The sequence below is a fragment of the Convolutriloba macropyga genome, chromosome 5 (genome assembly GCF_964194025.1).
Source record: "Convolutriloba macropyga chromosome 5, txConMacr16.3, whole genome shotgun sequence".
Taxonomy (NCBI): domain Eukaryota; kingdom Metazoa; phylum Xenacoelomorpha; order Acoela; family Convolutidae; genus Convolutriloba; species Convolutriloba macropyga.
Window position 1 is genome coordinate 70,696,520 of NC_134472.1, and position 12,452 is coordinate 70,708,971.

General features: G+C 34.2%; 1 protein-coding gene across 2 annotated transcripts in view; it reads right to left on the minus strand.

Annotated features, from left to right (window-relative positions):
* Positions 1-5,667: 5,667 nt before the first annotated feature.
* LOC142339606 (ectonucleotide pyrophosphatase/phosphodiesterase family member 5-like) overlaps positions 5,668-12,452 on the minus strand; it is a 33,515-nt gene continuing 26,730 nt past the window's right edge. Inside the window, exons 8-10 of one of the 2 annotated variants that reach the window (XM_075389762.1) lie at positions 11,820-11,835; positions 10,869-10,974; positions 5,668-6,378 (exon numbers count right to left, since the gene is read on the minus strand). In XM_075389762.1, the coding sequence (XP_075245877.1) occupies positions 6,309-6,378; positions 10,869-10,974; positions 11,820-11,835 (192 nt within the window). In that variant the 3' untranslated portion in view covers positions 5,668-6,308. The remainder of the gene's footprint in view (positions 6,379-10,868; positions 10,975-11,819; positions 11,836-12,452) is intronic. The other variant, XM_075389761.1, reaches the window with a different exon arrangement.

The window sequence follows — 12,452 nt, forward strand, 5'->3', positions numbered from 1 at the left end:
TTAGTTTGATCTTTAACTCTGTGTTATAACCTACATCGAAACGGTGTTTAGCAAATATATCAGAAAATTCCACCAGTAACTCTTCTACCTGACATTTTTGCTCAAAGGTTAAAACAGAATTTTGCCAATCGAACTTTTCAAGAAAAAGGTCACGATCTTTTGCGTTATTCTTGGGGTCAATTTTTTCAAGATTTTGAAAGTGCAGAATTTGATCAAAAATATCACGCTGCAAAGGAGACAATTTGCTGGGACTGTCACAGGTTTCAGGGATCGGAAACCAAAGTTTTTCATATTCTGGTTTTGGTCTGGTTTGATTCAGAGGCTGAAAGTTTTTTGTTTGAACAAGTTGATTAATTTCAGCTTCCAAGTTATCACGGTTTTTCATTTTTGCCAAGGCAATAAGCTGAGGTTCTACATTAACTAGCCTTTCTGTTTGTTTTTCATTCAAAATTTCAAAAAAGGCGACTTTTGAATCAACACATAGGGTTATTTTGTGGTCAGTGATATTAAGTGCTGAAATAAAAACTCTACTTTTTTCATCTAATGTACTCAAGGATGATGTTAGAGCTATTTCCGTTTCGTTTTCAAACTGAGTGCAAGGTATTATTACTCCACTGCAATTTTCTAAATTAGGAAAGCTCTTGTCGAGATAACATTCAAGCAAATGATGTGAGTTGGGCTGTAGTTCGTGTTTTTTACTCAGTAATAGGGAAATTTTCTTCAGTTTTTTAGATGTTTGCCTCTTTTTATCTTTTGGCTTTATTTCATTAAGTTGTATTGTCATTTCAGGTAATTTCAATAAATTATAAGCGGGACTAATGTCGATAAAAATTTTCTTGAAGAAAGGGTTTCCTAAAATGATGGTATTCATTGTTGGAAGAACTAAAAAACTATTACTGAAATGATGATTGCCAATGGTGAATTTTACTTTGATTTGCTGTTTTACTACAACTGGGGCACTTGAAGCTAACTTAACAGTGTTATAAGTGGGAGTTTCTACCTCAAAACAAATTTGTTTTTCCTCGAACTCATTTAATAAGGATAATGGGATAGCGTTTGAGCAAGATCCTGAGTCAATTAAAGCTCTTCGGCGAAGACTATTATCAAATTTTATTCTAACATAGGAGAGAGTTTCTCCTTCTAGAGGGATTACTGCGCAAATATTATCCTCAATCTGCATGTCTGAGTCTAATGAAGTATTTACATGTAAAGATTGATTTGATGAGCTGGTATCTAATGGAACTTGTGGCTTATCTAGTTTTTTGAAGACTGTTGAAACGGAAAATTTGTTCCACCTCTGCGTCCACGTGATCGCATTGAGCAATTAGTTGCCAAATGATTTGGATAACCGCAGATATGGCAAATGATTTGGGCATATTGAGTAACAGGAGCATGTGTTTCCTCCATTGGTTGAAAAACTTGAACAACTGGTTGCTCATTACTTGCTGTTTGTTGTTCTTGGATCGGTTGAAAGTTTTGCGGCGTTGTCGGCGCAAACTGTGGAGCATTTGGAGTATATTGGAAATTATTTTGAGCAGGGAATGGGAACTGATTGTTGAAGTTATTGAAACCTCTGTATCCTCTCGATCTACCATAGCCTTGAAAATTTCCTCGACTTCGGTAGTTTGAGTTGTTATATGAACCTCTTTGTCCACGGTTTGAGCCTCTAAAACCATTTCCCCGAAACTGATTTCCAAAATTCTGACTTTGTGAAAATTTTTGCTCATCGAAACGTTTATTTTGCTCCTCGACTTGCTTACTTAAAGCGCTCATTCTATTTTCCATAGATTCCTGCGTTTGGCTAAGTTTTGATAAAGCATTTATCAAATTATCTGAAATTGTTGGACTCACTTCGTTAAAAGCTCCGTCAATATAGTCCTCTTTTTTGCAGAGATCGTGGATGGTCAGTTGCTTCCTAGCCAAGAGGCATAAATCCTCAACTGTTGTGTTGTCTGGTTGTTCCAACAACTTTGCTCTAAGCCAGCTAGGCATACATTTTTTGAAACAGCGCTTCGTCTGATTTTGTCTCTCTCGTTGTGCAAAACGTAAATTCTCATCATTTCTAGCATCTACGGCATCTTGAGCCGCCTGATCCGCTCCGGGTGGATACGCCTCGGGTATGGGATCAGGATAAACTTTCAAAGTCATATTTTGCAGGGACACAAGAAAATTTTCTGGTGAATCAGTTTTTGGGTCGAAACGAACGTTTTCTAACTTGATTCCATGTAACTCTTGCAACTGTGGGTTGCAGAAATGATTTCTTAACGCCGTTAAACTTAGAGCTAAATCATTGCGTGTCGCTTCTGGTAAAATCTGGAAATATCTTAGAGCTGCATCTCTCAGATGCAATTGCAAAAAGTTAGCCTGTTGGACTCCTGCTACTGCTGCAACTCCTATAATGCTTCTTAAAAGATACTCGAACTCTCGAAAACTTTCTTTATCTGTACCGCTGAACGGTTTTAAGGCAATGTTAGGTTGTGCCATTTTATGTGCTCTAAATTTAAGTGTTTTAGCTTTGTAGTGTAGTTGAGTTGGTTGGACAGTGGTTCAACTTGCCGAGGAATTACGAATTTTTAGTGTCGTCTCTTGTTTTGATGGCCTTAGACTTATTTAGATTCAAGATTTGAGTAAAGGTAAAGGTTTCAAGCTTGACTATTTCTGATAATCATATTTCCTTACTGTGATCAATGTTTCAAATCAGTTTTGATGATTCAAATCAACAGAATGAAATCAGGAACAGATAAGTGTGGCGTTATCATAAAAGCACTGTATTAATTCACTGCATAAAAGGTGAAATCTAACGAACCCTTGTAGTCACTATGTTGTTGCGTCTGCCTATCAGCGTCAGCTCTGGCCACAGGGATATTGGTCACGTGAAATCACAATTCCACCAAGCTGCCTTTCTCACTGTACTGATTTGAATGGATACTGACTGCTCGTGGTTCCGTTTTAGCCCTTCAATTCCGAAGTTGACAGTGGTGAGGATCTTCTTGAAGGTATTGGCTCACTATCTTGTCGATTGTCGTCCGTTCTGTCACCATGTCATGTGCTCAAATATTTTGTATTCGCTAGTGGTTGTTCATTTTGGTTGAAAGCAATTCTAGTTGATCAAATTTATTTGTTTACTCGAGTAAACTCTTTCAAATAACAACTTTTCTGGCAAGAACGAATACGTTGCTGAATTAACGATGGTTGTTCACAGCATTACAGCTTCAACAATTTAGCGAACGAAAATTGTGCTGAGCACCTATTACAATTTAACGAATTTTCTGTTATTATTCACTATTGGATAGCATTAGCGGTTTGGATCTTCGAATGGGTGAGTCGACAATCACTTCGACAGCTGAAGATCTTCTCTGGTAAAAACTTTATTTCAGTAATACAACTTTTTATTAGCGAGCAACTATTTTGTCTGTCACAATTTTAATATCTTCTTATTTACATTCAAATATAAGCAAATATTAGACAGATTTTTCCAAAATTGATTGAAATTCAGTAGTAAAGTTCAATTATGTAATAGTGTGAACAAAATGATGGCATAATAAGAGTTAGTTAAATAACACTAAAAGGTCAAAGTTTAAACTTGGGTTTGAGCTACGTCATAGTAGTCTTAAGACTTAGTCTCTATATTGGAAAATTATATTGGCGTCATATTAAGCTAAAAGTCAATCCATTTATTTTTCTAAGTTGAAAGCTTATTCTTTTAATTTCTTTCGAAAACATTGGTTTTAAAAACAAAAAGTGGCCGAGTTTTGAGCTTTTATCTTATTTTTATCTTAATTCCGTCAACTTGAAGCTCAGTTCCAGTAGAGAGGTTATCATTGTGAGCTTATCCAGCTTCTTTCTCATATTTTCTTACTTTTTGCAACTTTTTGTAGCTCATTACTAGCCGAAGGGTTGCATCATTTGTCTTTCTTGCGATTTGAAGATTATCCGTGACTGCATTTTATGTGTTCAGAAATGGATTTCTGGTTTTGAGATTAAGAGATTGAAAATTTTAATTTTGTACAATTGTTCATTTTTTAATCTTTGTATATTGTTTTTATTGTTTTGACAGATTTGTGCGCTGATGACAGAACACATCACAACAGCGGTGTTGAAAGATGGCACAGTTGACCAAATCTGAGTTTTTAAGCGAATAGGTTAAGTTTTAACGGCTTCGACATTTTTCTAGCAAAATTCAAATGATTTTTCAACTTTTGCCTATAATCTTCGTTCTTTTTGTAGCCGTATTATAAATTCTCGGTAATCACACGTGTCAAGCTTCCTATGGAGGTATAAATGAACCTATTGAATTGTTCATTTCCATAGCCAATGGCCTTCATGACTTTGAATTTGTTTATTCAAAAATATCTTTTTTTTATCATTTCCCGCTATTTATTATTTTCTTATTTCCGTTAACTTGTTGCTTAGGCTCAACAATGGCTCGTTGCATAATTTTATTGGTGAACTAACCTTTTGAGTTTCAGTTTAATTTTTGATGCCTTGTCACATTAGCAAACAAAATACAAGTCCCAATGGCGTTTAATGGAGGCCGAATTATATATATATATATATATATATATATATATATATATATATATATATAATCATCAGCTTTCAACTGAAATATTAGGATGAGTTAAGTTATAACTCTAAAAGAAACAATGAGACCTCTGAATGTTCAGATTATGTCTTACAACTTAAAGAGAACAACAAATACTGAAAGCAATTAAAAATTTAATAAAAATGGTTAAAAATCAGTGTTTAGGCCCTTAAAATTTTAAGCAGTTAATAAAACCAAAATTATATATATATATATATAGATGTAATTTTAGTTTTATTAACAGCTTAAAATTTTAAGGGCTTAAACACTGATTTTTAACAATTTTTATTAAATTTTTAATTGCTTTCAGTATTTGTTGTTCTCTTTTAGTTGCAGGACATAATCTGAACATTCAGAGGTCTCATTGTTTCTTTTAGAGTTATAACTTAACTCATCCTAATATTTCAGTTGATAGCTAATGGTTTCCGTGATATTTAAGTCTTTAGTTGCAAGACATAATCTGAACATTCAGAGGTCTCATTGTTTCTTTTAGAGTTATAACTTAACTCATCCTAATATTTCAGTTGATAGCTAATGGTTTCCATGACATTTAAGTCTTTCTGTTTTAAAGGATATAACTTTTTGAACTTTTCCCTTTGTTCTTTTTGTCTACTTCTTACCTAGTCTCATCAAGGTCAGGTCTAAATCTTGTCGAGTTAATTACAACATGAGATGCTAATTTGACTCTGTCAAGGGTTTTTAATATAATTTGAGTTTTGGTCGTAATTAATGTTTGGTTTTGTTTGTCTCGTTGTCTTGTTAATGGTATATCTCATGTGACCTCAAAGCGGCATTGTTTAATTAATTTAATGTTTTGAGCTTAAAGAAATGTATTTCATTTCTGCACCAGTTATTTTCGAGATAAAGTTTTCTATCTCATCATTTGGAAGACAGTTAAATCAAAAATGTTGATGAGCGGGGTCGGAACATTACCGAGCCTCTTTGTTGATCATTACACATTAAGAACAGGGTTGACCATAGTAGATATACAACTTACTGAGCCTTATTATCATCAAGATTCTCAATAACTTGTCGCCCCACCTTTTTGTAAAAAAAAATAGGTTTTTGACATGCGGCATGATTTGACCCAAATGAACTGATCACAAGCATACCACCTAATAGCGCTGCACGCAACATTCTATTTCCCTATTATTGATAATAAATAACTGTTGAATTGTGATTCAACGCTTCGATATATCACAAATAGTAAAAACTAACAATTCACAGCACAGTTAACTTGGAAAATGGAAGTATAAATTGGTCCCTCATTTTTTGTTGTGTCAACTTCTGTGAAACCAATTTACACAGCAGAAAGTATAAGCTCAAAAATCACGCGTTACATTATAAGTATTGAAAGCAGACCGTCCCGAAAGTAGCCAATTTCAAGGAAAATAAAAATTGCTAATTGTCCAATATATAAACTTATGAGTAGTTTAATGCACATGAGTTTGTTAGCAATCGCATAGTGGTAACTGCGGGCTCAAGAAAAACATTGCAAAACAAAACAGTGCGATGATTGTTGCTATTTGTTTTGCGGGCACAGTGGGTGGATCGCAGCTTTGACGGGACTGTTTTGACTGCTTATTATTGAATGAAACATCTATATCTTCCAAGCACTGTCCCTCACTTTCTTTGTAGGAACGGCATGTTAACTTTTGCATCATCCTCGTCGTAATCTCCCACACTGAAGAGGTTATGTTGACCATCAATCGTGTCTTCTGCATCACTCTGTAAGAGGTAGAGTCTCTTCCTTGCCTGCTCTCTTGACTTGGAAATTGAACAACACTCTCGACCTGGTTGAAACAAACACAAATATGTAAATACCGTACTCATAAGACATGCGTCAAAAATGAGACATAAGCGATCAAAGCGATGTCTGATGAAAAAGCAGCACTATAATAAACACTCAAATACACTCGTTACCAAAAGTAAACGCTCCGACGTCTTTTTGACATGGTACGCCACTACGGCTAAGGAGTCGGAGAAGCAGTTGAATACACCGAGCTAAGCTCTATGGGTTTTCGTGGAGACCGTAGATACCTCTAGTAAGGATCGTGCGAGCTTTTTGATTTTCTAAACCTTGCAAAAGTAATTCCAATGAAAAATAAAGTTTGAAAGATCTCAAAAATTCTCTTCAGAAACAGGCGCTTTATTAAGTATATCAGGTAATTGCTCCCAGTGGACAAAAGAAGATTCTCTGAAAATTTTTCAAACACTACTTTCGCACTGGAAAACTAAAAAAAACTTTATTGAGGAATTTTACAGTGAAAAACACTATTGTTTCAAGCTTCTGTTTCGGAGTGATAGTGATAATCAAAATGGGATAAATGAGCCCAATCGAGGTATTGAACAAGAAAAACATGGCATACCGTTTTCCTGAAACAAATCAAAGCAGGATATTGATTCCACTGATAGTCAGTTCCCTGAAAAAACCGTAGTTGTATTTGCTGGATTAAAGCACAATTAGTGTTACCCAGCATACGTTTAGCTATAGTTCGTCAAGCAAACCTGCCATTCATAAATAGTTCTACCACACGTGAAAGACCATGATTTTTTTAAAAAAACTTAAAAATTACAAAAAAACAGGTGATTTTTGCAATCAAGACAATGTCAAACCCAAACCAGTTCCTTTGCAGTAATAAAGAAGAGCCAACGAAAAAAAAAGCAATCAAAAATTTACTCGCAAAGAAAAATACGTCAACGCTAAATTTAATTTCAAATCACAAAACATTAAAAGAAACATAACCCCTCTATTCACTACCAAAACAAACGGATAGCCACCAATGGTTCTCAAAATCCCAACAAAAACAGTAAAAATGATTATACCAAAAAAAATTGAAGTGCGTGCTATTTAGATTGGATAATTTAGTAGGGTAGTTAAGCATAATCATGGTTCTTAATAAAGATACAGGGACTATTATCATCAGCATTAGACCTGATAACAGACTAATAAGGACTAATTTTAAATGCCGGGCATCCAAAATTGGACTTTATAGATTATCCCGTCTCCATTTTTTATTTTCGTTTTCGACATTGACTCTGTTCCTTCTCGATTTCTTTTTACATCACATTAAAGGCACGTTGAGCAGAACGAGCGAATAAAGCAACCAGACAAGAGAAGTCAAAAAGATCTCACGCAAAATAATGAAAAGGCTGTGAAATAGAAAAACAAACGCAGCGAAGAAACTTTTGTTTGAAGACAAAAACAGACGCCTAAAACTGGGAACCGAACTGAAGTAAAGCCTGACTTAAATCGCAGCCAATTGTTCTTCTGAATAACTTCAAAAATTCATATAATATATACAAGTTAAGAAACAAACAAACACAATAAAAACAACACTGCAATCTAAATATAGAAGCACAATCTTAAGAAACAATCTGAAATCTAAATTTCTTTGTTCTGACCCTGGCGGGGGAAAAACTATATGCTCAACTCCTGTTCAGTTGTTTGTATCAATTCTAGTTTAAAACCTATATTTTACGCGAAATTGTTAAACATTGCGCATTCAAAATGGACAGCAGCAATAAAAAGTCTATTATGGTCTCACCGGGAGTTCTACATTCAGAAAATTGGAATAATAGGAGCGCTGTTCTTTAAACAACTTCAGAACTTACTGTTTTTTTGCATATCCACTATGGAAGAGTTTTTAAATTAAAATTCCATTAACTACATTGACAAATTACAATATTGAAGTTCAAATTAGGCCCAATGAACAGAAGTTTAGTTTTCAGGGAAAGCTTTTTAGGGTTTCGACACTTCTTTTGAAAACTTCCAACAAATTTTGTTGCACTTTTCGGATTTGTTGCACTTTTCGGAGTTTTGTGGAGTATTGCTATTATTACTTTGATAGTACTAGTTTTCAAAAAAAATCCTCATTTTTGTTCTTTTTTGTAGTCTTGTCACATTACCACAAAATTCAAAGTTCCAATTGACATTGAATATCCGCTCAATTAAAATCATTAAAAATTTCAGCGAATGGTTTATGGTTTAAATGGCTTCAAGATCTTCTTCTCTGACTTTTAAATCAAATTTTGGTTGTTGGGTTAATTGTTGTCCCTTTTGGAGATAGATGAATTATTCCGATTATTGACAGGTCTCAATGACTTCTTTCCTGGCACCCTATTGAGCTATTTTAATGCTTTCTAATCAATATTAAGTTTTCGATACTACGCGTTCTTGAAATTATTATTGTATATTTGTTCATAATGTCTATCTTTTATGAAGTAGGATTATATGATTACCACAATATGGACAGATCTCAAAGGTGTTGAAAAGCTCAATTGAAAAGGTACAAAAGTTTTTACTGAATAGTTTATTTTTAATGGCTTCAAAACTTTTCTGTCGCAATTAATGAAATTCTGGTTCTTGTGTATATTTTTTGTTTTCTTGCAGACGTAAGAAACATTCTTATTGATGACATGTCTCATTAGCTTCCTATTGATAAGTAAATAACATTAGTTGGTAGCTAATGGTACTAATAAATAACAACTGAAATATTATACAATACTCAGTTACTAGCTGACTATTTCTAATGGCTTTAAGACGGTATTTTTTAAAATGGTTTGTAAACATTTGAGTATCTATATATGTTATATGTAATTCCATCTAGAATTTATTAGTTATAATATAATGGTTTATGAATTTTTAATACATTTTGTTTCAAAAAAATTCAATGGTTTTTGAACTTCACTGCCGTTTTTTCTGTTGGCCGACTTGTTACCGACTCCCGCTAAGAACAGGCCCTATCTGCTTTCTAGGTTAAAAGAAGTCACCGTTTTCTGTTGAGGTTTTATCTGATGGTATTTTAACGTTGTTACCAAGTGCTTATAGAATTAAATAGTTTTTGCCGTAAATATTGTTCCTGTTTATTTTGTTGTTTGTATTGTCTCATAGTCTTACTAAAGTCAGCTCTCATGTGCGTTCTCATGCGGCATGGTATTATTGAGTTCTTTTAGAAAAATTGTTTCTTTTTTTCATTCTCAAACAAGAACTTTTGAACATCTTTTCATTTGACAGACAATGAAGAACGCACATTACCGAGCCCCCTTGTTCTCAGATGTTGCAGTTCACAACAAAAACTGTCAACCGACCTTTTCATACCAATTCTGTTCAATATATCCTATTACCTAAGATACAAGCAAATCAACCATAAATACTTAGAAAACGAGAAACAAGAAAAGTCACATAACATTAAACACCAAGAAAGGCAAAAAAATATTTTTTTTAAAAACGCAAACTGACTAATTTGGGATGAATTGCTCTCAAATGACAGGCACGGGCAATTTAATTTATACAGGGTGTGGCCTAAAAATGTTTTATAAGCCAAAAAAACGGATCTCGAGGATCTGCCAGTCGGACATCTTTTACCACAAAGCTACAATGCCTTTGGTTCTCTTTCGCTCACAATCACTTTTAAATAGTTTGAAAGCCACTACTTTAGGCCACTTGAACCAATTCGGGATAAAATAAATTAACGTGAGATGTGAACAAAACTTTCTCACCAAGCAAAAACTTCCGCGTAACTCTCTCTTCTCTGCCGATCTCTTTCAGAAACATGCTAGAAATAAAAATGTACGCTTTTACCCCCTGCTCTTCTCTTTTGTTACGCAGTTTGAGAACTTTAACTTTTTTCGATGGTAATTTAATTACACTAAATTATCGATATAAAAATATATACTTTCTGTCATAAAAATTCCTCTATTTCTCTTTGAGTCGTAAAAAGACGCTCATCTTCTATTCGTAAATAAAAACTCCTCCACCCTTTATAAAAACCGGAAGATCACTATTCTTCGAGTCTAATAAGACAGTGTCCCAATATCAATTCCTAATAAATATCGAGCGGAGCGTATACTTTTGTTAACAAGGGTAGTACCCCTACTACTGCGCGAAAAGAAACGAAAGCCTTCATTGAAACAAAAGCAATTTAAAACAGCAAGCAATTAAAAGCGTAGCGCATCGACGATGATTCTTCCACAACTTTGGGGGGGGGGGGAACAAGCCCACTGACCAATTGCAGAACAATACCTTTGAAAACCACAAAATTCCAGTTGCTGTATATATGAAGAAATGATAAATGATGTTCAGGCATTAGAAGATGATTGCTTTTGTACATTAGATAAAGTTTGGTTTTAAATAAGTGTTTTTAGAGATCTAATGAGCCATTTTGATCACTCAATATCATACACAAGGTTATCCGCTTCCGAGATACGAATTCGTTCCATTGACTAGCTGCAAAATTCCATGCGTGAGATGACATGAAATGTGAATGAGGAATGTGTTTACCTGTGACGAGTATGAATGTACAGTAGACTAGACAGCAGATGGCTAGAAGGAGTAATGCGCTTCCCAGAATCATAACCAGGTACACTCGCGACTCTGCTAGTCCCCACTGTAATATAAACTACTCATTTTTAGATAAATGTACTTATCACTCAACAGAAGCCAGGATAAGTAAACCTTTGCCCGTTCAAGTACAGTTTCAGAACTGATCACAGATTAATGTGTAACTGAGAAATAATAAATCAGTTAACATAGCTTTTTTGCTAAATTCTTCATTGTTGAGCAAAAACTTGACACAACTCACGCACAATTACTTATACAAGCACAATATCATAAAATGAAAATAGATCAGTACAGGAGAATTAAAGATACCTCGACCAGCTCACCAAATCATATTGTCAACAAATATATTCAATTTTTAATTACCATGACTGCAAAAAAAATCGCATTCAAAAAACTTCTAAAACTGTCATACTAAGAGAACGACACCGTCATAATATTTCATCAAATATAAAATGTAAAAGAATGATCTCAAAGACCAAATTATGCTTCAATCACTGTATATTCTTAAGAGGATGGTATAAATAGTTTTCGAGAGTATGCTAGCTTGGAAATGAACGCTTCTATCTCATTAAAAAAAATTAAAACAATTTTGTTCATAAAATTTCTCACTCTCAACGTCTTTTCACGAGATAAATGCGTTCACAGGTGACTGAACTCTATTTTATCACTTTTATCAATTTACATTGATCTCGCTAGTAGCCACCAAAACGTAACAGCAATATGTTAGCTTACACTAGAGTCAATTCAGCTGCAAACATTTTTACCTTTACCAGTATTTTCACTTATGACCAGTAGAAAGAATGAAAATTCAAAGTTCCACCAATTTCAGAAAAAAATGATACCCCAGAAAGAGACCAAATTCATCAAATCAGCAGCTGCAGCTTGACTAACCTCGTGTTTTACCACTCTATCAAATAAATCACAAGGATTACATAAAAACTATTCTTTCATTTTAATTTTACTGCATCAAATTTTAGATCTGTTATCATGACCACTGTCTTTGCAGATAACGTCAGTAGAAGAATTTAATTCTTTGACAGAAAAAATACAACAGCAAATTCTATTTCAATTTAGCAGAGGAGACAGCAGCAAGAACCGAGCAATTCACCTAAAACTGCCCTAAGAACAAACAACTTAATATCGGAAAATGAAATGTCATTAACCATAAAAGAAAAGTTACGGGTATAATTATAACGCTGCGTTCTCAAGGTTACTATTCAAACTGAAACTATCGAGATTTCTGAGAGGTATTCGACTTAGCCTTCAGGTAACCGTTAAATAGAAAAAGACCACGTTTTGACACCTAAATGTCAATAATAAAAAAGCCAAAGATCAATGTAACTTTCAAACACTTCCTCCTCTCTCACCAAGTTCACAAATTTCGGTTTTGAGATTTAGCTTTCCCAATAAATTCAAGTTGAGCAGGAAAAACTCGTCTGCTAGCTCTCGAAATTTGTGTCTTTCTTTTATTAAGGTGACGGTGATGCAAGTGATGGTGACTTTCCCATTATAGACCACTGCTAT